A 26,529-nucleotide genomic window follows, 5' to 3' on the forward strand; every position below is an offset into this window, starting at 1 on the left:
TGAAAAATTGGCACGCTGTGGATTTCAAAACCGCACAGCGGGTCAATTTCCGCAGCAGAAAAACAAACAAACAAAAAAAAAAAAACAATGGCATGTGCTTTCTACAAATTTGATAGACTTTTCTGAAATTTTGAGCTAAAAAATACTCAAAAACTACTCAAATAGTCACTGTGGGAAATTAGGGCTAAAGAGGTTCTTCAGCAGCTACACTATGTATTTTAAAGTTCTATGTCCCAGCTGCTGCAGAACATCGCAATACAGAACTTAGATGCAGCAGCACTTTTTGTATGGTCGCATTATTTTTTATCTCACACTACAATGCTTGTATCGTGGGAAGTTATTGGTTTTATCCTGTTCTCACTTCCTTTTTACATTTATGAGGAGCTTACCTTCAGGTTTGGTGTGTGAGGAGCGCCTAGGAGCTGCTGGTTTAGAATTGGGTTGATCTGGGGGGATTCCATTGCAGTCAGTTGAGTTTCCAGGGTCGGATCGGAGACGCTGGGATTTTTCTGGGTGCACCGAGATATGAGCTGGTTCCAAGGAGAGGCTCTTAACAAGAACTGGGTTCTTGGGCTGGAGCCCTGAAAGATAAAAAGGGAAGTGGTAAGAAATCTAAATCATTCGAAGAAAGGGTGATTCAGTGACAGAAAACATGTGGATCTTGAGACCTGATGTGCTGTATACAAGTCAAGCCTGGAAGCTCCACGTGTGAAGGACTCCCTTACATAAGTGCCCATCTTATAGTGCTACGTAAGTATAGTTTCCACCTATTAAAGTTAAAACATTTCAATGGCTCGTTAAACTATCTTCTCATCTGCCAATTTACTACATGTGGATGAGTAACAACCAATTGGTCAGCCATTGCAGATCCCATTAGGATTGTCGCACAGGTTTTCTTAGATTCCTGATTGGCAAGGTAATACATCCCTAGCTCCAATATTCAAGATGACACTGTGTTTGCAGCTATCACAATGATTAATGCCACGTTTGATTTTTTTTGCACAAATATGACCTCTTTTCATAGACCATCCAGTCCACCGTGGCAGCCGGTCTTCACTTCTGCGGACAACATGATCTGGTACCTAATCGGCCCAGTAACGTCGTGACGTAACACACTTCATTATATTGTGTGAGTCACGCAACGCCATAAGGTTAAGGGGACTAGTGAACGCAAGATTCGCCGGGTGTCGAATTGATGACTGACAGGCTTGGATGTTGAACCAGGGAAGGGCATATTGAGTTGCTCTTCTCTAAATTTAATACTAAGAAGGGGTATTACTCCTGATGTACACAGTCTTTAGATATTATGTAGACGGTCCACTGCAAGGAAGAAAAAAAGAATACCATGCGGTATACTTCCTTCTTTTACTATGTAGGCATATTCCCCGATATCAATCAAGACCGTGGCCACTGTTGGATGTATAAATCATGAGTGTGTCTGTACACGACAATAGGCGCAGATGCAATGTGCACTTAGCCTTAGTGGTGAGTGGAAATAACATGACAGCCACCTGAATATGCATCTTTACACCAGGGCTGAAAATGATGATGCAAAATCTCAATGGCACACAGGAAACATTCAGAGAGCGGTGCATTCCCGGTGGCTTCTGCAGCACCTAGCAGACTTGCTAACTTCTCCAGGACTCTCAGTGGTCTCCCCTTACCCTGGGCAGTTAGAAGTCTGCTCTAAACAGGTTATCTGTATGTAAACAAACTAACCGGTGCCCTCTGTGGTGGTTTCGGAGTCCTGCACTGGATCCAAAGTTGATAATAGTTGTGAATTTCCCCTTTAAATACAAGCTAGGGGTTCTTATTAAATGTGCCAGAGCTCAGACAGGCTTAATGAGATCTGCAATCAGTTTCACGGGTCACATCATTTTTGGTAGCCCGCCAAATCCCTCCATGGACAAAACACATTTTTACCATTCAACCAGACTTAATCCAACAGATATTTTTAGAATTATTTTCTGGTATCTCCGGTATGTTTGCTACTGCATTTCCTTCTTTATGTACCAGCTCCACCTATAACATGTAACTGCATGTCACATTAGGCAAAAATTAACCCCTCGGTTTGGCGAATGACCTGGTATCCATGTACGATCTGGGTTGTCCAAACCAACAGATAAAAGCAGTTGTTGTTTTTTTTTTCTTCTAAAAAAGGAACTCTTAAATGATGCTAGCTACCATATCGTATTCCACATCTGTATGTAAATGCTTCTCATAACTGGAGATGAGAGATAAAATAGCTATCGCGGGCAGCAGGGATTTTCAAAACTTCTTTTTACGTAATTCATAACACTGTAGCTTCCCCGTCAAAAGTCTGAAGGGCTTGTAACAAAAAACAATAGATGACACTTAATTTAGCATTACTTGAAGATCAGATTGACTTAGTGTCCACTGAAAATTGGTGGTAGAGAGGTTAATCCCATATAGACAGAAAATTGTCATCATCATCAGTAGACGGCGGCTGATTCACATCTTCCTATAACAGCTTTACGGAAAATCTAATTGTTCCCCATTCCGACATCAACAATTATTTCCTTTCAAAATTTCTTTTTGCATCCTTTACGAACGCCTTCAACATTGTCGGGTTATTTTATGGCAGTCTGTGTCTTCTGGCCTATTGGCAGAATTCAGGCTGCCATCCACAGTATCTAGATATATTTGCATAAACTTTAAATTTTTCATTAAATGATCCAATTCCAATTACGGATATGTATCTGTTTTCTGTGCACATACCTTAAACTCACCATTAGACCCCATTCACCAGACATCCATATTGCGTATCAAGGTGAACAAAATAACCCTATATATATAAATATATATGAGGTTACATGCAGATGTATACAAGCATGCACTGAACAAACAGGACCCAGGAATTATTCAAGGGTACACGTTACCACTGCAAGGCTCATTGTAGGGTAAATACAGGTTTGGCGCCAGGTCCTTTTGTCTATTCTGCAACAGTAATATGTCATAAACGACTTTATCTCAGACTAACACGATCCCCTCCTCTCCGCCATTTCTCATACCTGTTTCCTTGCCATACACCTGGAATCTCCAAGAAGCTCTTGACTCAGCAGCTGTTTCTGGCAAGAAGGAGAAGGAGGAGCGGTGAAGGAGCAGGAGGTATGCTATAGAGTTGGAGAGGTTGTGAGCGACAGCGCAGGAGGAGGGGGTTGTAGTGAATATCCTGTGTGAGCCAAGTAGTTAGGAGATGATTGAGAACACACATACAACCATATCTCCGAGTACTGAGACATAGTAACGGAGACACCCCTGTGCAGCGTATCTATCTGGCCTTCAGTGATTGCTATAAGCAGTCTGTCCATCCCACATACTGTACACTCATAACCCCTAAGGCTCAGATTCATCATCTTTTTTTTTTTATCACTTTTTTTTTTATATCCCATATCCGTCGCCATATTTTGTACCAAGTTCATCAAAACGGTGCACATGGTTCGTGAATTTGACTGAAAATCAAAAATGCTCATTCTTTTGCCTATAGGCAATCTTGCAGCTTTTTAGAGACATTTTCTGTTACAATATCGCAAAATTTGCGCGAAAATGTCTGGCGTACATAAAAATCTCTCCACGGAGAGACCAAAATTTTGCAACTGTTAAAAAAGTCGCAATTGATCAATCAGACGAAAACATGGAAAACCCCAAATCCTGCTAAGAATGGCGAACATAAAAAAAAGGCAAAAACATATAGACTTTAAAAAAGAACAAATTAAAAGAAGAATTAGGCACAACAAGACAAGAAAAAATAGGCGTAAACACAATAAAGAAACAAGACCTATATGTCTGGTACTTTAAGTCGTTGTTTCTTCGCGTTTTTTTTCCCATCGGGAAAGAGACAGTACTAGTTTCAACAGCTCTGCGCTCTCGCACCCATCTGCTATACAGATCAGTCATGTCAGCGGTTTGTGGACATGTTTGCCTCCAGAATTCACTTGTTTGTGTAAACCCAGTCTATTAAAACCAGCGTGGTCTCCTCCACAAAATGGACCATTGTGCACTGGCTCATTGATTAACATTGGTCAGTGTGATGTGGGTTTTGCACATGGACGGGTTACAGTCATATGAGCCTTCACCTACCTGATGGCACCACTGGCGCCATTAGAGAGATTAGTACATCACACATGACGTCTAATCGGAAAAGGCGCCAAGGATGATGGCAGGTAAGAGGAGGCTGTGGTCTATGATATCATACTAGGCCTCCTAATCAGAAGAGGCAGGTTGGATACCGGATGGTATGAGGAAGTTCTCAAGGATCTTGTATGGCGGCCACAGACTACTGTTGTGTCCGCCTACCCAGGGTCCTGACGAACGTTTTGCTCAGTACCACTGCCTGGTATACATTTTTTTTTACTGAATCCCTCTCAGTAAAGCTGCTTCTTTATTCCATACAGCATGGGCAAAAAAAAGGATACCGATATACGCCAACTAGGTGAATGCCAAAATTGGCCTTCATTAAGTAAATTGAGGTCTGTCACATACACCAGTAGTCTTAGGATAGGACAGAGGAAAGACAGTGTGAATGTAACCAAAGCTACTGAATACGGAGGCCTCCTTTAAAAAAGTTATACCGCATGCTATGCTTATTTATAATTGTAGTCACTGGGCAATGCGCGCGTGGCATATGCCGCCAGAATACGCTGCAGTATGATTTAGGCTAGAATACCAGGCGCATCACTGGGACAAATGTGGCATTGTTTTCGAAGAACAAAAAAAATATTCTTTTTCCAGTCTTCTAGGGCAAACTCCCAGCAGCTTTTCACAAATAGTCTATGCGCATATAACACAATTGTGAGTTTTATCAGCTGTGTCCACAGAGGAAGTGTGAAATGTATGTGTCAAGAACGTGTCACATACAGCAGTGAGAGGAGAGTGGGAGTAATGAGAAAAACAAAACAAAACGCTAGGCCGCAAGTAAAAGTAATGTTGTCCATAGCAACCAATCACATTCCACCTTTCATTTCTCCAGGGCAAGTTTGAATCTAAAAGAAGGAATCTGATTGCTGCACTCTCCCTTAGTAGTAAGAAACCATTTCCACATGTGCCACTGTAAAAGCACAGTCATGTGTCGTCCATAGCCCCCACTATATTATTTAAAAAGAAAAAAAAAAAGGGCACTTTTTTTAGTTTCTCTGTAAATTAAACATCAGTCATCTGGCAGCACTTTTCAATACATATAAAAATATGCTTTAGGCTTCAAATCAGATGTCTGAGATTTTTCATGTATACAAAAAAAAGACAGTCAAAGTTTCATCAGTGAGATTTTACCATCATCGTTTCATCAGTGAATTTCCCACATGAAAAAATTAATAAACTGCAAAGCTTTTTCCTTCCACTACAATGTTACACAAGGACTGCACATAGACGTCTGATTTCTATGGACCCGCAGACTTGTCTGGGAAATTTTGATCCATGACTTCGATTAAAAACGGAAAGTTTTTTGCACAAACACGATCCACAAAAAAGAAACACAGACATGTGAACGGCACCATAGACTTTAATGGGTAGGTGTTTTATCAGGAAAAAACACAGAATATGTGAAAAACCGATGTCTGAATGTTCATTTTGAGTTTTTTTTTAAGCGTTCAAAATCCACTAGTTTTTCAAGCAGAAAAAAAAAACAGTTCCAGAAACTCTCCCTTCTCAGGGAGTTGCTTTTTTAGAAGATATATATATATATATATATACATATATATATAATATTATTTATAAGAGCTTTGTAACAATTTATGGGGGATTTTATCCTCAAATGTTCTTTGCAGTCTTTTGATTGGTCAGTGCCTAGCTTGGAGAGGATTTCTTCAGGATCCAATTCAAAGAGATGATATACTTTTTTTTTCCTCCAGGAATCTTTCAAAACTTCTTCAGGACTTCAGGGAACATAAAAAAAAAACTGGCAAAAAAAAAATACTCATATGAACAGCAAAGTGTATTTGCCATAGAAATGAATTGGAAGAGTTTTCCAATAAACAACTTAAAAAAATCCTTGTGAACATAACCTTAAATTAGCTTAAAAAAAAAAAAGTTTGAATAATTTTCCCATTTATTTCAATATAATCCACTTTGCTTTTTTTTTTTTTTTTTTTTTTTTTCCTTTTTTGAAAATTTGAAAGATGTCTGGTTGAAAAAGAAGTGTATGTGATTTCTTTGAGGTGGATTCCCTCCTGCAATCTGCTCCAATCTGGGTGGGCACTGTCCAATCAAAAGGCCGCAAAAAATGTAGATGAGAAATTGAATCAGATCTGCGAGATGTAATCTGTTCAATCTCTGTGGAATTCAAATGATCACACAGGGGATTTAGGCTATGTGCACACGCTGCGGATTCATATCTGCGGATCCGCAGGTAAAACCGCAGCTAAAATGACCTGCGGATTGGCCTGCGGTTTTCCCATGCGGTTTAACATCTGGACAATGGAATAGGTGGCAAACCACTGCGAAATCCACAGAAAGAATTCACATCTCAATTCTTTCTGCGGATTCAAAACCGCAGTTGAAAATCTGCAGCATGTGCACAGCAGATTGTAAATCACATAGACTTACATTGTACTGTACACTGTCTGCAGATCCGCAGAAGCCAAAACCGCAGCGTGTGCACATAGCCTTAATTTGCGTTTTCAATTTTTTTTTCTCCCTACCCCCCCCATATTTCAGTCAATGTAATTGGTCGTGGCAGATAATTATTGAGATGTCTATCTGCCTGGAGCCGCGTTCTTTATGTGTAATGCTAGTTATAGGTTGACAAGGTAATGGGGCTAATAAATTAGTGTCTGGGCATCTGTGGATGGTGATCTGCGGTAATGAGGGTCCCAGCTAAAATGATGGGGGCATAGAATAAAACACATAGAAGAACCTAGTGTTTGGGTAGCAGACATAGGACGTAACGAAGAATAAAGAAGACACAGAAAGTTACAGATATAGGAAGAGGAGGGAGAGTCAGGAAAGGGAGGGACGGTCTTGCATTCCTAGCCCATTACCTGTCACTGCGATTCAGACAGCTCCGTGACGCATGCCTCCTCACCCAACACACTAGGACTGTCCCCATTCACACCTAGCAACCCACCTGCATTATTACTATGCAGATACACTCCGACATACATAGTGATAGATCCTGGTGCTATAATGGAACAAGCACACATAGTGGCTCTTATTTTAACATTTTGTATGATATCAGGAAAAACTTTTTTTTTTTTTTTTTTTTAGAAACAGCGCCACTCTTATGAATAGGCAGTGTCTGGTATTGCAGCTCATTTTCATTCAATAAATGGAAGGCAGGACTATAACATCATTCCCATGAACAGGAGGGGGCGCTGCTTCTGGAAAGAGAAAAAAAGAAGCCATGTTTGGCTAAATTCACATCTGCAGTAAATATTTCCACTTTTTTTTTTTTTTTTTTGGAAAATGATGTCATCACATGATGGACATCAACGGCACGTGAACGCCCCTCATTTATTATATTCGGGACGGTAACATTCAGTCCTGGTGCTTGTTAACATACCAAATGGTTACGCTGCTTTTTTTCTAGCCAATACGACAAAATCTGGAGCACGGCATCCAAGGCAGATGTCAACCTGGGCTTTTTTCTAATTTCATAAAGGGGGATGCTTTAAAGGGGCTGACCAGGATAAGAAAATATGGCTGATTTTTGTTCAGGAGCAGCGCCACCCCTGATGATGGTTTGTGCCTGGTATTGCAAGCAGCTAATGTAGATGATTTTCAGTCCCTCACTACTTTCAAGACCACACTCGCCACAGCTAAACAAACCTACTTCTCATCTCTCATATCCTCCCTGTCTCACAACCCTAAACAGTTATTCAACACCTTCAATTCTCTCCTCCGTCCCCCAGCACCTCCCCCCTCCCCACGCATCTCAGCTGAAGACTTTGCCTCATTTTTCAAGCAGAAGATTGATAACATCAGAGACAGTTTTGGTCAACAACCCCCAGAGCCCTTCCTCCCCACTTCCCAGCCCTCCACCTCCAAAACCAACTTCTCCACCATTACAGAAGATCGACTCTCCACTCTACTCTCAAGATCACATCTCACTACCTGTGCACTTGACCCGATCCCATCCCACTTCATCCCAAACCTCACCACAGTCTTCATCCCAACCCTAACCCATCTCTTCAACCTATCACTAACAACTGGTGTTTTCCCCTCAAGCTTTAAACATGCCTCCATCACACCTATCCTCAAAAAGCCCTCTCTTGACCCATCCTCTGTATCTAGCTATCGCCCTATATCACTTCTCCCCTATGCCTCCAAGCTACTGGAACAACCCGTCTACCTTGAACTGTCCTCCCATCTCTCTTCTTGCTCCCTCTTCGACCGCTTACAATCTGGCTTCCGGTCACGCCACTCCACTGAAACTGCCTTTACTAAGGTCACCAATGACCTCTTAACCGCCAAGAGAAAGCGACACTACTCTGTCCTCCTCCTCCTGGACCTGTCGGCTGCCTTTGACACAGTGGACCATTCCCTATTATTACAGACCCTCTCATCCCTTGGCATCACAGACTTGGCCCTATCCTGGATCTCATCATACCTAACAGACCGGACATTCAGCGTCTCCCACTCACACACCACCTCCTCACCTCGCCCCCTATCTGTAGGAGTCCCACAAGGTTCAGTCCTAGGACCCCTGCTCTTCTCCATTTACACCTTTGGCCTGGGACAGCTCATAGAATCTCATGGCTTTCAGTATCATCTTTATGCTGATGACACAGATCTACATCTCTGGACCAGATATCACCTCCCTACTAACCAGAATCCCTCAATGTCTGTCCACTATTTCATCCTTCTTCTCCGCTAGATTTCTGAAACTTAACATGGACAAAACAGAATTCATCATCTTTCCCCCATCTCACGTGACCCCCCCCAACAAACCTATCCATTACAGTAAATGGCTGCCCACTCTCCCCAGTCCCACAAGCTCGCTGCCTCGGGGTAATTCTTGACGCTGATCTCTCCTTCAAACCACATATCCAAGCCCTTTCCACTTCCTGCCGACTTCAACTCAAAAATATTTCACAAATCCGTTCATTCCTCAACCAAAAATCTGCAAAAACCCTAGTCCATGCCCTCATCATCTCTCGCCTTGACTACTGCAACCTCCTGCTCTGTGGCCTCCCCTCGAACACTCTCGCACCCCTCGAATCTATTCTAAACTCTGCTGCCCGACTAATCCACCTGTCCCCCCACTGTTCCCCAGCTTCTCCCCTCTGTCAATCCCTGCACTGGCTCCCCATTGCCCAGAGAGTCCAGTACAAAACCCTAACCATGACATACAAAGCCATCCACAACCTGTCTCCTCCATACATCTGTGACCTCGTCTCCCGGTACTTACCTGCACGCAACCTCCGATCCTCACAAGATCTCCTTCTCTACTCTCCTCTTATCTCCTCTTCCCACAATCGCATACAAGATTTCTCTCACGCATCACCCCTACTCTGGAACTCTCTACCACAACATATCAGACTCTCACCTACCATCGAAACCTTCAAAAAGAGCCTGAAGACCCACCTCTTCCGACAAGCCTACAACCTGCAGTAACCACCGATCGACCAAACCGCTGCACGACCAGCTCTACCCTCGCCTACTGTATTCTCACCCATCCCTTGTAGATTGTGAGCCTTCGCGGGCAGGGTCCTCTCTCCTCCTGTACCAGTTATGACTTGTATTGTTTAACATTATTGTACTTGTTTTTATTATGTATACTCCTCCTTACATGTAAAGCGCCATGGAATAAATGGCGCTATAACAATAATAATAATACAACGCAAAACCCATGGTCAGGGGTGGTTGGTTTCAGAAAGAGAGCAGCCATGGTTTTTTTCTGAGGACCTAGTCACAATCAGGGTCACTTTTTTTCATGAATATTTTAAAACCATCAAAAACTTTCCTGCTTCTAATATTAAATTTTAATAACTGCATAATGTAAATTTAATGCCCCCATTTCTTTTTCCTTACGCTCGGAAACACGGACCCTCCGATAAGGCCAAACATGCAATTCTCTAAGTGCAAGCAGCCACAAATAGTCTACAAGCACCGTCACGCCTGGCGGAGAGTGCAGCTGCACCGTGGCCGCGGGCGAGACACCGTCAGAGTCTGTGCGATGTTTCTCTGCTGACAATATCAGATGGTAAAAACAGGGACAAAAATAACATGAAATCCTCATACTAATAAGGTTCTGTTCACACGGAGTTTTTTTTTACATGTTCACAAGGTGCTTATTGACATGTATTTTTCTAGCTGATAAAGCCATATGGAAAAGCTGCTAGTAAAAGACCTGCTTTTGGCTCGGTTTTGTAAGAACATTTTTTTTAGGCTGTTTTGATTTTTTTTTTAAGTTTTGTTTCATTGATGCATTTTTCATTTTAACATGTTGTGATGTAATAGGGCGTGTTTTTGTCACATTTCCAATGCAATAAAACATGGCAAAAAAATGAACTATAATCGGCAATAAACACTGAACAATATGCACCATTGGTTGCAATTTACAAATGGAATACAGGGTGAACAATTGATGGGACATTTATTTTTTTAACAAGACATGACTTGTGAAATTAGAGGCTTTTTATCTATCAAATGAATGAAAAACATAGTGCAGCATCTTTTTCTATGTGGATTTTGGCATTGAATCTGCCCCAAAAACCAGAATAAAAAAGCTTAATGTGAACAAACCCTAGGTGTACAGTTTTTTTTTTGAGCATTTTGTTAGATCAGTTTTAGAATCCTTCTAAAATAAATAAAAAAAAAACAGAATTTGGAAAACTTTCCAATTACTTTCTATAGGAACTCCACGTTTCTTTTCATATAAGAAGCTGTTTTTTTTATTTTTAAATACATGCTGGGACTTTCCTGCTCCAGGTAGTCAGAGCCTGCAGCACTGGAGACTCCCACCACCTTCTGAGGGGGGAATTCCAGCGCTCGGTGCTTTGGAGCGTCAGCTCCGCAGTGGCCGCGCTCTCCTTATAAGGAGCCGCAGGAGCAGCTGTTTACCAGGACAGTCAGCCTTAACCCACGCTGCACCGAGCTGGCCGTCCTCAGGCCCAGCTTCCATATGTGCGATGTCACACACAATGAGGTCCATGTGTGTCCTGTCACGGGGGGAGGGGAGAGGGCTCAGACAGAAGGCAATCAGGAGCCGAAACTAATTAGTAGAGAGAGATCATCACCCAGCCCCTGACACCACTGCCTCATGTCACCCCTGCAGCCCACGCCTTGCTCATGGCTCTGGAGGACACCCATTTAACTCTTGCAGACCCCTCTATCATTGACTAATTTAACCCCTGCAGCCCCATCTCATGATCCCTGAAACTACCCGATTTAACCCTTGTCGCTCCCTCTGCTTATGCATAAACCTAACATTGACTAGTTTAAAACCCTTGTCACATCCTTGGCACTGCCCGATTTAACCCCTGCAGCCACCTCTCCCCCAATCATAAACCTATCATTGAAGAATTTAACCCCTGCAGCCACTTCACAGATCCCTGGCACTGATTTAACCCTCCCACCACCCTTATCCCTGCTAATTTTCTGGAACTGCCCGATTTAACCCTTGCAGTGACCCCTCCCTGCTCATAAACCTGTAATTGAAGAATGTAACCCCTGCAGCCCCATCTCCCATCCTTGGCCCTGCCTGATTTATCCCCTGCAACCCCATCTCCCATCCTTGGCCCTGTCTGATTTATCCCCTGCGGCCCTGTCTGATTTATCCCCTGCGGCCCCATCTCCCATCCTTGGCCCTGCCTGATTTATCCCCTGCAGCCCCATCTCCCATCCTTGGCCCTGTCTGATTTATCCCCTGCAGCCCCATCTCCCATCCTTGGCCCTGTCTGATTTATCCCCTGCGGCCCCATCTCCCATCCTTGGCCCTGTCTGATTTATCCCCTGCAGCCCCATCTCCCATCCTTGGCCCTGTCTGATTTATCCCCTGCAACCCCATCTCCCATCCTTGGCCCTGTCTGATTTATCCCCTGCGGCCCTGTCTGATTTATCCCCTGCGGCCCCATCTCCCATCCTTGGCCCTGCCTGATTTATCCCCTGCAGCCCCATCTCCCATCCTTGGCCCTGTCTGATTTATCCCCTGCAGCCCCATCTCCCATCCTTGGCCCTGTCTGATTTATCCCCTGCGGCCCCATCTCCCATCCTTGGCCCTGTCTGATTTATCCCCTGCAGCCCCATCTCCCATCCTTGGCCCTGTCTGATTTATCCCCTGCGGCCCCATCTCCCATCCTTGGCCCTGTCTGATTTATCCCCTGCAGCCCCATCTCCCATCCTTGGCCCTGTCTGATTTATCCCCTGCAGCCCCATCTCCCATCCTTGGCCCTGTCTGATTTATCCCCTGCAGCCCCATCTCCCATCCTTGGCCCTGTCTGATTTATCCCCTGCAGCCCCATCTCCCATCCTTGGCCCTGTCTGATTTATCCCCTGCAGCCCCATCTCCCATCCTTGGCCCTGTCTGATTTATCCCCTGCAGCCCCATCTCCCATCCTTGGCCCTGTCTGATTTATCCCCTGCGGCCCTGTCTGATTTATGCCCTGCAGCCCCATCTACCATCCTTGGCCCTGTCTGATTTATCCTCTGCAGCCCCATCTCTCATCCTTGGCCCTGTCTGATTTATCCCCTGCAGCCCCATCTCCCATCCTTGGCCCTTTCTGATTTATCCCCTGCAGCCCCATCTCCCATCCTTGGCCCTGTCTGATTTATCCCCTGCAGCCCTATCTCCCATCCTTGGCCCTGTCTGATTTATCCCCTGCGGCCCTGTCTGATTTATCCCCTGCAGCCCCATCTCCCATCCTTGGCCCTGTCTGATTTATCCTCTGCAGCCCCATCTCCCATCCTTGGCCCTGTCTGATTTATCCCCTGCAGCCCCATCTCCCATCCTTGGCCCTGTCTGATTTATCCTCTGCAGCCCCATCTCCCATCCTTGGCCCTGTCTGATTTATCCCCTGCAACCCCATCTCCCATCCTTGGCCCTGTCTGATTTATCCCCTGCGGCCCTGTCTGATTTATCCCCTGCAGTCCCATCTCCCATCCTTGGCCCTGTCTGATTTATCCCCTGCAGCCCCATCTCCCATCCTTGGCCCTGTCTGATTTATCCCCTGCAGCCCCATCTCCCATCCTTGGCCCTGTCTGATTTATCCCCTGCAGCCCCATCTCCCATCCTTGGCCCTGTCTGATTTATCCCCTGCGGCCCTGTCTGATTTATGCCCTGCAGCCCCATCTACCATCCTTGGCCCTGTCTGATTTATCCTCTGCAGCCCCATCTCCCATCCTTGGCCTTGTCTGATTTATCCCCTGCAGCCCCATCTCCCATCCTTGGCCCTGTCTGATTTATCCCCTGCAGCCCCATCTCCCATCCTTGGCCCTGTCTGATTTATCCCCTGCAGCCCCATCTCCCATCCTTGGCCCTGTCTGATTTATCCCCTGCAGCCCCATCTCCCATCCTTGGCCCTGTCTGATTTATCCCCTGCAGCCCCATCTCCCATCCTTGGCCCTGTCTGATTTATCCCCTGCAGCCCCATCTCCCATCCTTGGCCCTGTCTGATTTATCCCCTGCAGCCCCATCTCCCATCCTTGGCCCTGTCTGATTTATCCCCTGCAGCCCCATCTCCCATCCTTGGCCCTGTCTGATTTATCCCCTGCGGCCCTGTCTGATTTATCCCCTGCGGCCCCATCTCCCATCCTTGGCCCTGTCTGATTTATCCCCTGCAACCCCATCTCCCATCCTTGGCCCTGTCTGATTTATCCCCTGCAGCCCCATCTCCCATCCTTGGCCCTGTCTGATTTATCCCCTGCGGCCCTGTCTGATTTATCCCCTGCAGCCCCATCTCCCATCCTTGGCCCTGTCTGATTTATCCCCTGCAGCCCCATCTCCCATCCTTTGCCCTGTCTGATTTATCCCCTGCAGCCCCATCTCCCATCCTTGGCCCTGTCTGATTTATCCCCTGCAGCCCCACTCCCATCCTTGGCCCTGACTACATTTAACCCCTGCAGCCCCATCTCCCATCCTTGGCCCTGTCTGATTTATCCCCTGCAGCCCCATCTCCCATCCTTGGCCCTGACTACATTTAACCCCTGCAGCCCCATCTCCCATCCTTGGTCCGGTCTGATTTATCCCCTGCAGCCCCAACTCCCATCCTTGGCCCTGACTACATTTAACCCCTGCAGCCCCATCTGCCATCCTTGGCCCTGTCTGATTTATCCCCTGCAGCCCCATCTCCCATCCTTGGCCCTGACTACATTTAACCCCTGCAGCCCCATCTCCCATCCTTGGTCCGGTCTGATTTATCCCCTGCAGCCCCATCTCCCATCCTTGGCCCTGTCTGATTTATCCCCTGCAGCCCCATCTCCCATCCTTGGCCCTGTCTGATTTATCCCCTGCAGCCCCATCTCCCATCCTTGGCCCTGTCTGATTTATCCCCTGCAGCCCCATCTCCCATCCTTGGCCCTGTCTGATTTATCCCCTGCAGCCCCATCTCCCATCCTTGGCCCTGTCTGATTTATCCCCTGCGGCCCCATCTCCCATCCTTGGCCCTGTCTGATTTATCCCCTGCGGCCCTGTCTGATTTATCCCCTGCAGCCCCATCTCCCATCCTTGGCCCTGTCTGATTTATCCCCTGCAGCCCCATCTCCCATCCTTTGCCCTGTCTGATTTATCCCCTGCAGCCCCATCTCCCATCCTTGGCCCTGTCTGATTTATCCCCTGCAGCCCCATCTCCCATCCTTGGCCCTGACTACATTTAACCCCTGCAGCCCCATCTCCCATCCTTGGCCCTGTCTGATTTATCCCCTGCAGCCCCATCTCCCATCCTTGGCCCTGACTACATTTAACCCCTGCAGCCCCATCTCCCATCCTTGGTCCGGTCTGATTTATCCCCTGCAGCCCCAACTCCCATCCTTGGCCCTGACTACATTTAACCCCTGCAGCCCCATCTGCCATCCTTGGCCCTGTCTGATTTATCCCCTGCAGCCCCATCTCCCATCCTTGGCCCTGACTACATTTAACCCCTGCAGCCCCATCTCCCATCCTTGGTCCGGTCTGATTTATCCCCTGCAGCCCCATCTCCCATCCTTGGCCCTGTCTGATTTATCCCCTGCAGCCCCATCTCCCATCCTTGGCCCTGTCTGATTTATCCCCTGCAGCCCCATCTCCCATCCTTGGCCCTGTCTGATTTATCCCCTGCAGCCCCATCTCCCATCCTTGGCCCTGTCTGATTTATCCCCTGCAGCCCCATCTCCCATCCTTGGCCCTGTCTGATTTATCCCCTGCGGCCCCATCTCCCATCCTTGGCCCTGTCTGATTTATCCCCTGCGGCCCTGTCTGATTTATCCCCTGCAGCCCCATCTCCCATCCTTGGCCCTGTCTGATTTATCCCCTGCAGCCCCATCTCCCATCCTTTGCCCTGTCTGATTTATCCCCTGCAGCCCCACTCCCATCCTTGGCCCTGACTACATTTAACCCCTGCAGCCCCATCTCCCATCCTTGGCCCTGTCTGATTTATCCCCTGCAGCCCCATCTCCCATCCTTGGCCCTGACTACATTTAACCCCTGCAGCCCCATCTCCCATCCTTGGTCCGGTCTGATTTATCCCCTGCAGCCCCAACTCCCATCCTTGGCCCTGACTACATTTAACCCCTGCAGCCCCATCTCCCATCCTTGGCCCTGTCTGATTTATCCCCTGCAGCCCCATCTCCCATCCTTGGCCCTGACTACATTTAACCCCTGCAGCCCCATCTCAAATCCTTGGTCCGGTCTGATTTATCCCCTGCAGCCCCATCTCCCATCCTTGGCCCTGCCTGCATTTAACCCTTGCAGCCCCATCTCCCACTATTAACCCTGTCACAGTCCGATGCGCTGGTAGAACCCTTCACTTCCCCCTCTCCCCCATCCAGTTAACCCTGCTCCTGCCGACAGTCCTAACCCCACTTCGCCCCCCTGCAGGCAGCAGTGACACATGGCCGGGACCGGCCGCAGACCGCCCGCAGTCGCAGCCCACGCCCTCCCGATGACTCGCCTCCTGGCCCGGCCTCCGTGCCTGCCCCCAGCCCCGTCTGAGATTCAGAAAACAAGGAAAGTCCCGGGGATCGGCGGAAGTTTATCCTCTGTCCAGACTGGGATTCGGTCGCATCAATCTTCTGGGCAGAGCATCGCCGCCGGATCGCAGCGCGAGAGAACATCGCAGGGGCCATCGGTGCGACATGGGCGCTGGCACCTTCCTCCTCCTCCTGCTCCTGCCCGTGTCTTCTGGCTTCAATCTGGACTCGGAGAACCCCCAGGTCCACTCCGGCCCGGAGGGCAGCTACTTCGGCTTTGCAGTGGACTTTTTCCTCCCAAACCCCAGCTCTTCATTCTTACTAATCGGAGCCCCCAAAGCCAACACCTCCCAGCCTGGCATCACTCAAGGTGGAGACGTGCAGAAGTGTGACTGGAGGAATGCCAAGTGCCAATCCATTGTCTTCGACTCCACCGGTAATCGATACTATGATATCAATGACCCTATCGAATTCAAGTCCAATCAGTGGTTCGGGGCATCCCTGCGGGCTAAAGACGATAACATCCTGGCGTGTGCCCCCCTCTACCACTGGAGGACTCAGCAGAGGAAGCAGGAGAGGGAACCGGTTGGGACTTGTTACCTAAAATCTGGTGAAACTATTGTAGAATATGCGCCCTGCAGGTCTAACTCCAAACATGATGCACAGGAACAAGGCTTCTGCCAGGGTGGATTCAGTGCGGACTTTACCAGTGCCAACCGGGTACTCCTAGGAGGGCCTGGAAGCTTTTACTGGCAGGGGCAAATTATTTCCGACACCGTGGAGGATATTGTAAAAAGCTACGATCCCAAACTCTACAGCACCACCTATGCCAATCAGCTGGCCACACGCGCTGCCAGCCCCCAGTACGATGACAGCTACCTGGGTTATTCAGTGGCAGTCGGGGACTTTAACGGAGACACCACTGAAGACTTTGTTTCCGGGGTTCCTAGAGCTGCTCGGACACTGGGCATGGTGTCCATTTACGACGGACGGACTATGACATCGTTGTACAATTTCACCGGTGAGCAGATGGCTGCCTACTTCGGTTATTCCGTTGCCACCACTGATATAAATGGAGATGACCTGATGGACATGTTTATCGGTGCCCCGCTCTTTATGGACCGAGGTTCAGATGGTAAGCTTCAGGAAGTTGGGCAGGTGACTGTTTATATTCAACAAAGCAAATCGGGCCTACAGGTGTTGAGTAAATTGACTGGGTTTGACCCTTTTTCAAGATTTGGTAGTTCAATTGCCCCTCTGGGAGACTTGGATCAAGATGGGTTCAATGACATTGCAATTGGGGCACCTTACGCAGGAGAAAGTAAAAAGGGTCTCGTCTACATTTATAATGGTAGAAGTTCTGGGATGAGCACAACACCATCTCAGGTTCTTGAAGGACAGTGGGCATCTAAAACCATGCCTGCAAGCTTTGGCTACTCGCTCAAAGGAGCCACTGATGTTGACGAGAATGGTTATCCAGACCTGGTGGTTGGAGCCTTTGGTGCTGATAAGGCTATACTGTACAGGTCTAGGCCCGTTATTACTGTAAATGCGGTACTTGAAGTGAACCCGTCACTCCTAAATCCCGATAGTAAGACATGTACCCTCCCCAATTCAGCTAAAGTCTCCTGCTTTGATGTGAAATTTTGCCTGAAGGCCAGCAGCAAAGGCAACGTACCCCAAAAACTGTCTTTTAAGGTGGAACTCATACTTGATAAGCTGAAGCAGAAGGGTGCAGTGAGGCGGGCACTGTTCCTCCACACGAGGCAACCCACTCATTCCAAAGACATGACCGTGGATAATGGTGGAGCCATGCGGTGTGAAGAATTAAAGGCATATTTACGGGATGAAAGCGAGTTTAGGGACAAGCTGACACCTATCACAGTCTTCATGGATTACCAAATGGATGCCGAGGCGGCCGCTGATTCCTCTGGACTAATGCCAATTTTAAATCAGTTTACCCCTGCTAACTTGACCAAACAGGCCCACATATTGCTGGATTGTGGAGAAGACAATATCTGTAAGCCAAACCTGGTTCTGTCAGTAGAAAGTGAGCAAAAACAACTGTACATTGGAGATGACAGCCCTCTGACACTGCTGGTTGATGCCCAGAATCAAGGTGAAGGGGCTTATGAAGCTGAACTTTTTGTCCATATACCACCTCAAGCTGACTTTATAGGGGTGGTCCGAAACAATGAGACCTTGTCAAGGTTATCCTGTGCGTTCAAGACGGAGAATCAGACAAGGCTTGTTGTATGTGACCTAGGAAACCCCATGAAAGCCGGAACCAGGGTGGTGTCAGCTCTGCTCTTCAGTGTTCATCAGCTTAACGAGATGGATGACACAGTCAACTTTGACCTCCAGATACAAAGCTCCAACCAATACGACAATACCAGTCCCAAAAGATCACTGCAGATAGCTTTGGCTGTTTTGGCAGCAGTTGAAATAAGAGGAGTCTCTACGCCAACTGAAGTCTTCCTGCCCATTGCCAACTGGGAACCCAAAGAAAACCCAACGACAGAAGATGATGTTGGCCCACTTGTCCAGCACGTCTTTGAGCTTCGTAACAACGGCCCTAGTACGTTCAGTAAAGCAATCCTTAATATCCAGTGGCCTTACAAGTACCAGAGTAAAACCTTATTATACATTATTCAATATGAGATCGATGGTCCCATGAACTGTACTTCCGATGTGGTCATCAACCCCCTTAACCTCGCACCCTCCAGTTCAATGGCAGACGACATTAAAAATGTCACCCGTAATGAACGTAATCGTCGTGATGTTCCACAAGTGGATGGAGACTTGCAGACCCTTCGGTGCGGAACAGCGCAATGTCTTAAGATCGAATGTCACGTTGAACGAGTGGAAAAAGGAAAAAGTGCCATTTTATATATTCGATCGAGACTATGGACACCAACCTTCATGAATAGTGAGAACCAAAATCATTCCTACTCTCTGAAGTCCATTGCCACATTCCGGGTCTTGGAATTCCCATATAAAAACATGATACTTCCAGATATAAACAATTCTACAGAGGTCACTACTAACATTTTATGGGTCAACCAGTCATCCGGGGCCCCAGTACCCCTCTGGGTCATAGTACTTGCAGTATTATCAGGTTTGCTGCTATTGGCTTTGATGGTCTTTATCATGTATAAGCTTGGGTTCTTCAAACGTGTACGTCCTCCTCAGGAGGAAACCGAGAGGGAGCAGCTTCAGCCCCAAGAAAATGGTGAGGTAGCCACTGACGCATGAGATGAGTCCATTGTTCCTTTTCACCTGGTATGATTGATGTGAAATCATAGAAATTATTTGGTTGGATAGACCAACATAGCAAATCATTGAGAACTGAAGAGAACATTGAGTGGTAGGGTACTTGTGTTCTGGTGGTGGATCAATAGGCTCCATTATAATGAATATTGACGGTTATCATGGCTGACTTCTACTTGTAGGACAGGGCCACTTTTAAATCTGACTGACATACAAGTTTTCCACAGGCACAAGATCATCTGTAGGTCAATACATCCCTTGTTAGCTAGTTAAATGAGATCATACATATCTTAATGAAGCGGTGTATATTCAGAAAAAATTTTCAAGTCTTGGAAACTTTTGTAAACCTTGATACGTGAATTTTTAAGGTTCCTAAGCAGTTCCTTACTTATTCCGTTTCCACCCTTGTGGCTGAAATTAAACTTTCGAGTCTCACTCTCTTTGTAGGAGATCATTACTTTGATCTACTTCCACCCTTTTGGCTGAAGGTAACCTGCCTAGTCTACCATACTTTCTAGAGTTTCTTACCTTGGTCCACTTGCACCTGCATGGTGAGGGTAGCTCCCCCTTCCATGGAATATAGTTATGTAGCGTGTTAGGTATGTGTGTGTGTGTGAGTGTGTGTATATATAACACTTTGCAGATATACATGTTTGAAAGAGGACAAGGTAGCTTCCCTTCATCAACTTGGGTGCAAGTGGACGGAGTTAAATTGTCTCCCTGGAAGAACCATTATGGAGTCTGGTAATACTTTCCCATGCATCAGCAACGTTGGGATGCATTTTCTAAATTCTTTGAATAATTTCTATTAGTGGGTGTGATTTGTAGTTGTATTAACCCAAACCTTGTACAGCAAAAACAATGTCCTAATTCTGCATCACTTTTCAGAGAAAAATATAGTAAAATGACTTTTTTTTTTTGTGCAAGGATCTAGACATTTGGCCAAGGTATGGGGGTATACTGAGTAACCTCATCAGAAGAGCTCAAAATTGCACCATCGCTGCTTCCTTTTTCTAATAGAAATAGGAAGTATCGGACCCCCGCTGTGTCAGCAAGTCTAGTTTCTGAAGTCCATATTACGTGGATGCTAGTTGTGGCCTGACACTGGGTCTAAGGCCCCGAACTGTTGGAATTTATAAAACTGTAAGATCGGGTCCTCAAACCCATGGTCAGCCCAGGACTTGCATCTGTAATATGGGCCCTCGTCTGAAACAAGCTGAAGACAGATGTCTGGCAGGAGGCTTCACAGAAGTGTCAGGCCTGAGCTACATGGATGATTTCTAGTAACTTGTTAATGCCTAAATTTACGCTGTAGATTCAAGGCTCATGCCTATAATATAATGAGGGCTTTGTAGCACCACTAGGCTGCCATATTTCTTCTGCCCTCTAAAAAAAGCATATAAAAGCATTGATTTTTTTGGAGGGAGTATTAACTTAGTAGTACGAAACCATAGGGACTACCTGTGCCCCTTATCATATGCAGGAGACCTACATTTTTAAAGAAACCTCTTTTATATAATTTCCCATTAAGTATACCGTTCAGAGTCTCCCACCAATTATAGGATTTTATATATTGCTTGACAATGCTGCCGATGATTTAGCTAATTTTTAATTTTAATGTATACTAAAAAAAACCTGCAAGTATTGGGAGAACACCTCTTGAAACATTAACATGTTGTGCACTTTGTAGACATTTTTCTTATTTTTTTATAACTAATGGAGATATTGCTGATGGATTTCTTGAGTATTTGTGTCACTGACTTCTCACTGCCAAAAATGAGGAAAGTCATCCGCAAATAAAAATTAACTTTTTATAGTGTTAGTTGTTTTAAATCACATTACTTTTGTTTCTAAGATGTTTGGCTACTGAACAACTTGTAAAACATCTGCCTTATTGGGAGCCTGTGTTTCTTTTTTTTTTACGCAACGCAATATCATAAAGGGGTTTATGAGATTAAAAAAACAAAATAGCTACGTTTTGTTAAACCACACCATTTATGCCTATATCCTGTATTTGGGATTGCATCTTAGCCTGATTTGAGTGGGGCTGAGCTGCCTGCACTACCAGACACAGCCAATGGGACAAGGGTGGCGCTCTTTTTCTAGTCTTATAGAACTCTGTGACAATCTTTAAAACTCCCAGTATGTCATGTATATTCCATTACATGCTTTAGGAAAATTAAACTTTACATAAATGTACCTAAAACTATTTTGATTACAGATGGAGTTGCTGTTTAGAGGGGTTTTCTAGTGATAAAAAGTTTTCACCTATCCACAGGATAGGTGATAATTAACTATTGGTGGAGGTTTGACCGCAGATCGGCAAAAGGGGGCACTTTTACTCTGTTACATGCTCGACCTCCGCTGCATTCATTCCCTATGGCGCTGCCAAGTGCTGCAGTCGCCTTTTTCCGGCAGCACCAAAGGGAATGAGTGGAGTCACAGTCAGGCATTTTGGGATAAAAGTGTCCCGTCGGGAATAAAAACTCCACTCCAGCAGCCGTACCCCCACTAATCAGTAAGTTGTCACCTATCCTGTAGATAAATGATAACTTGTTTTCATCGGACAACCCCTTTAAGGCTGCTTTCACATTTGCGTCTGTGCGCGCAGAATTTGATCCGCATGCGTCATGCGTACATATCTTTAACATGGTGTGCGCAGGGACATGCGTTTGCATGTGTTCGCGTACTCATGCGTCGTTTCGCAGTGTGCGGCGGGGTCTGGCGAATGCAACATTTTTTGAGGCATCAAAAATTGTCAAATATGCGCAGTCATGCGGATGAGTGCGTCAAAAAATGCATTACTGTCTATGGGAACACATTGGTACGCAAGGGCATGCGTTCAATACGCATGCGTTCTTCAAAATGTAAATAGAAATACCATTTTTGTTGTCATATCAAACGCATGCGCATAAACAATGCATGCACACGCAGCTTTTTTCCCTTCATGCGTAAGATGATGCGCATAAAAAATGCTGCGTAAACGTGCGTTTTTTGCATGCGGATGATACGCTGCGGATTCAAACGCTAATGTGAACCTAGCCTAAGACTTTATGGTGAATTTCTTTGGTAAATTACTTCAATCTAGTGGATAGATCACAACTCTTAAATCTACAAACTGAACTGTTAGTATGGGCGACTGCTACCTTTTTATTTGGAGTAGGCCTCATGTCTAAAGTTGACGGGTTGTCTGTAGCAACCAGATTAAATAAGTGGTCTGGTTGCTATGGGCAACTTCCATTTTTGGGCTGCATTAGGCCAGGTTTTAGAATGACGTAATCCTGCCTTTTCTTAGTGCCTGTAATACAGTTGCAGCTATACTAGGACCAACTGTGTGGACTGAGGTCACCATGAAATATGGTGGTCTGTTTGATTCATCATGGCCGTCTTAAATCCAGTTTTTCTGTTTGAAACCATTTAGGCTGGTCGTTAGGGCTACATTTAGGCCTCTGATCACTATTTGCAGCTGCTATATTGTAGCTCAGTACAAGTGGAGGGGTTCCTGATGGCACCGAGCAAGTTGCAGAAATTCCTTCGAGGTCCGACTTGCTCGTCGCAGTACCCTAAGATGTCGCGCTTCACTAGTATTGCACTTAGATGTAGCAGCGACCTGACACATAGCGGTCTTTGGACGAGAGACCTGTGTGACGCCCAAGGTCACCGCGTAGCCCCAGCCATGGAGTAACATATTTTTCTTGCAAAAGTCATAAACAAACTGACTTGGTTTTGCAATGCTTAGTCCTTCTGAGGTAAACCATAAAGGACTATAGACGTAGCTTCCATCAGAAATTCGTGGTTTTCTAGAATTATATTTTTACATTACGGTACTTTTGGTTTCCATGAAAAAAAATTGTAATCCATCATGGCCGACTGTGATGTTGAAGCAAAAAGTCTGGCAGGAATTTTTGTTCCCATCTAATCTGCGATTCGTCTGACCGTGCCTCTTACACTTTAGGCTTTATATACCGATTTGGTGGCATCTGCCAACAAAAATTTTGTGAACCTCCACTTACGAGAACATGGGTGACCACTTTTTGGGAGTGTAGGCATTAAAAACAAAGAAGTATATTCTGCTTGTGTTTTTTTTACGAGATTGCACAGTTTATTCTTTCCAGATACCTTAGGCGATATTTAACAATGGTCGATTCTTAAAGCGGTACTGAGCTAATATTATCTTAAAGCCGAGACCCAAGTGACTAGTGACAGGGTGTCCGCTTACCAGAAGCCAGCAGAAAGACAATAGCTCCTTCAGCAGTTGTTGTTTTTGGATTTTACATTTACGCCATTAAATTAACACTATAGGGACATTTGGGAAGGGTGTCCTAAGGTAACTAGCACAAGATGTATGGTCTAATTAATAGGATTCTTATATGGTCGTCACCATATGTTCAGTGTGACTAAAGACCATAGCAGTATTTTTAGGAATTATCACAGCTCTCATGTGTTGCAAATCGATTCACATGACCCAGTCTGTCGGCCATGACATGATGGAGCACTATGAACCACCTTTTGCATGATGGCATACACAGTTCTATTGAGTAGCCACCCGGGCACAACGTGTCATCACTGTGCCAGGCTGGTTAATCAAAAAGAAGAGCCGCAGCTGTCCAGTAGACACAGATTATTGACATGGCCGCTTGACCAGGTCTTGCAAACCGATTTGCATCACTCAACTCCAAGTGATGTTCATACACTTCCTATGTACAGTATTACAAGGAAACCCCGTTACATTAGGGCCACAATAGTGGTCATAGTGACAAGTGAGGTATTGGGGTAAAATGGGTCCTCTATGGTACGATTTTTTGAGGCCAACTCAATACATTGGTCTTTTTAGGAAAATAAATTAAGGGCTTATACTACATAGAAATGTGTTACAAGGCTATCCCTCATGGGGGACTCCTATTTTAGGTAAAGCAGACAACCGTTAAAAAGAGCGCGCTTCGCTCGGGATGACCCAAAATTACATAGCTCATTGATTGGGAAATGTGTCATTCTTAACCTCCCCTGAGGTGTCACTGTGAGGAAAGCAAACTGCTTCTAGGTTCCACCGTCGATCACAGATGATCGCTGGGGGTCCCAGTTTGCATATGACCTATAATAATAGGCTTATTGTTGGAGGCCCTTCTAACAAAATGCAGTGGTCCAAGAAGAGATTTCAGTTTGTGCCAGAAAGAATTGTCCTAAAACCTTATTATATGACAATCGATCATATCTCTGTGAAGCGTAGTGATATTTTAATAAGGGTACAAGCCTAGAAGGCGGCCATTTTGAGAGCAGAGCCACTAAGTTTGGGGGAGGAGGGTAAATTACGGATACACAGGACCTGAAGGGAAGGAGCGTGAAACAGGGATTCGTAAAGGAATAATGTAATTGTGCTTCCCAACGGGACTATGCTGGAGGTTAGCCTCCTGCCCTCCCCATAGCATCGTCCTTTTCACCAATATTAGACAAAATGGCCGCCGCTCCAGCGTGTGCCCCACGGATGAAAGCACTGACTAGAAAGGTTATGTAATTTTTCTTGTAAAACTGATACTCTTCCATACATTTCTACAAGACTGAGGCTATGTGCACACGCTGCGGATTGGTATCTGCGGAACCGCAGGTAAAATGACCTGCAGATTAGCCTGCGGTTTTCCCCCGCGGTTTATCACCTCTACAATGGAGGAGATGGTAAACCACAGCAGAATCCGCAGAAAAGAAGTGACATGTCATTTCTTTCTGTGGATTCAAAACCGCAGCTTTTCCGCAGTTAAAAATCCGCAGCCTCTGCACAGCAGATTGTAAATCCCATAGACTAACATTGTATTGTACACTGTCTGCAGAACCGCAGCAAAAACTGCAGCGTGTGCACATAGCCTTAGTCGTTCATTACAGACCCCTAGTGCAGAAAAGTCACCACCGATGGCAACCAATTACAAAGTTCAGGTTGATAAGTGAAAGCAGTGATCTGAATGGTTGCTATGGGCAACAGCTTTCTTTTTGTGTATCCACTACAGATTTTATAGGTCATATTTTATAAACTTGTAATTTCTTTTGGATTTTGCACTGATTTTTCTATTGAATTCTGGTTTTTTAGCGGGTTTGGATTATAGTTCCCTGCGATGCTTGACAATTTGTAAAAAAAAAAAATACATTTCAATAAACTTTACACTTAAAACAAGTTGTTACGTTTTATTTCCTTTTTTTTTATTTTCACACTGTAAGGCCTCATTCAGATGTATCATTTCTTGGCACATACAAGAAAAAAAACGAATATATGCGCATTCTTACAATCAGTGTGGCATCCGTTGTATGGACGTCTGACTGAGGCCTATGGAATTTACAAAACGGGAGGCAAAATTGGTGCCAAAAGGACTCTCCTGTCAGACATTCAGCCATTGATAGATTATGGGCACACTAAGGCTAAGTGCACATGTAGTTTTAGGTGCTGCGGATTTGGGAAAATCCGCAGGGCCAAAGACCTGCGGTTTACCTGCAGATTAGCCTGTGGTTTAACCCTGCAGTTTCACACCTCTACAATGGAGAAGATGTGAAACCGCTGCGGATTCCGCACAAAGAATTGACATGCTGCGGGTTGTAACCTGCAGCAAATCTGTGCGGTAAACTCCGCAGCATTTGCACAGCGTATTTCAGTTTACTATTGAAAACAATGGTACTGTACAACGCACCTAAATCTGCTGCGGACCCGCAGAGCCTGAAACGCTGCGTATCCGCAGCAGAATCCGCAACGTGTGCACATGGCCTTATGGAACGTTTCCATTATCTGGACGCACCAGGAGCACCATGGACGCTCTTGACTCCCTCCCCTTAGCCCTGTTCATTCCTCGGGGACCTTGTGAGGCGGAAAACTTCTGGTTTCCCACAATGTTCTTTCTAGTATATTGTACCTAGATAATCTGGGGTGTGTCACCATAGGCACACTTACATGGTGGGGGTCACAAGGAGCGATAGCCACTCTATGTATTGGTGTGCATAGGGGGTCCATACAGGTAAACCCTACTGTAGAGCAGGGATTCATGGGCTCCTTGACCTACAACTCTCCATTTTGTAGGACCCCTAGAAAGTGAATGGCGTGGTGGTCACGCACGTACGCGACCGCTCCATTCACACAGGGAACTAGCGGTCACATGCATCAACTATCCGAGTCTGGACAGGTAAGGCGTTGTACACATAGGAAAAAACCCTTCAAGGGGATTTTCC

At 45.8% G+C, this 26,529-nt stretch overlaps 2 protein-coding genes across 4 annotated transcripts in view; one reads left to right on the plus strand and one right to left on the minus strand.

Annotated features, from left to right (window-relative positions):
- The window catches only part of FGD1 (FYVE, RhoGEF and PH domain containing 1), a 153,438-nt gene that overhangs the window by 23,507 nt on the left and 103,402 nt on the right, over nt 1-26,529 (minus strand). For 2 of the 3 annotated variants that reach the window (XM_073540972.1, XM_073540974.1), the window contains exon 2: nt 390-581. In XM_073540972.1, coding sequence (XP_073397073.1) covers nt 390-581 — 192 coding nt within the window. Of the gene's footprint in view, nt 1-389; nt 582-4,101; nt 4,212-26,529 lie in introns of those variants that run through there. The other variant, XM_073540973.1, reaches the window with a different exon arrangement.
- Nucleotides 16,084-25,489, plus strand: ITGAV (integrin subunit alpha V). The gene has a single exon (XM_073540971.1). It carries the CDS (start codon nt 16,225-16,227, stop codon nt 19,312-19,314), a length of 3,090 nt encoding a protein of 1,029 aa, XP_073397072.1. The 5' UTR covers nt 16,084-16,224; the 3' UTR covers nt 19,315-25,489.

This window comes from Dendrobates tinctorius, unplaced genomic scaffold, assembly GCF_039654945.1.
Source record: "Dendrobates tinctorius isolate UK_male_01 unplaced genomic scaffold, ASM3965494v1 ptg000120l, whole genome shotgun sequence".
Lineage (NCBI taxonomy): Eukaryota > Metazoa > Chordata > Amphibia > Anura > Dendrobatidae > Dendrobates > Dendrobates tinctorius.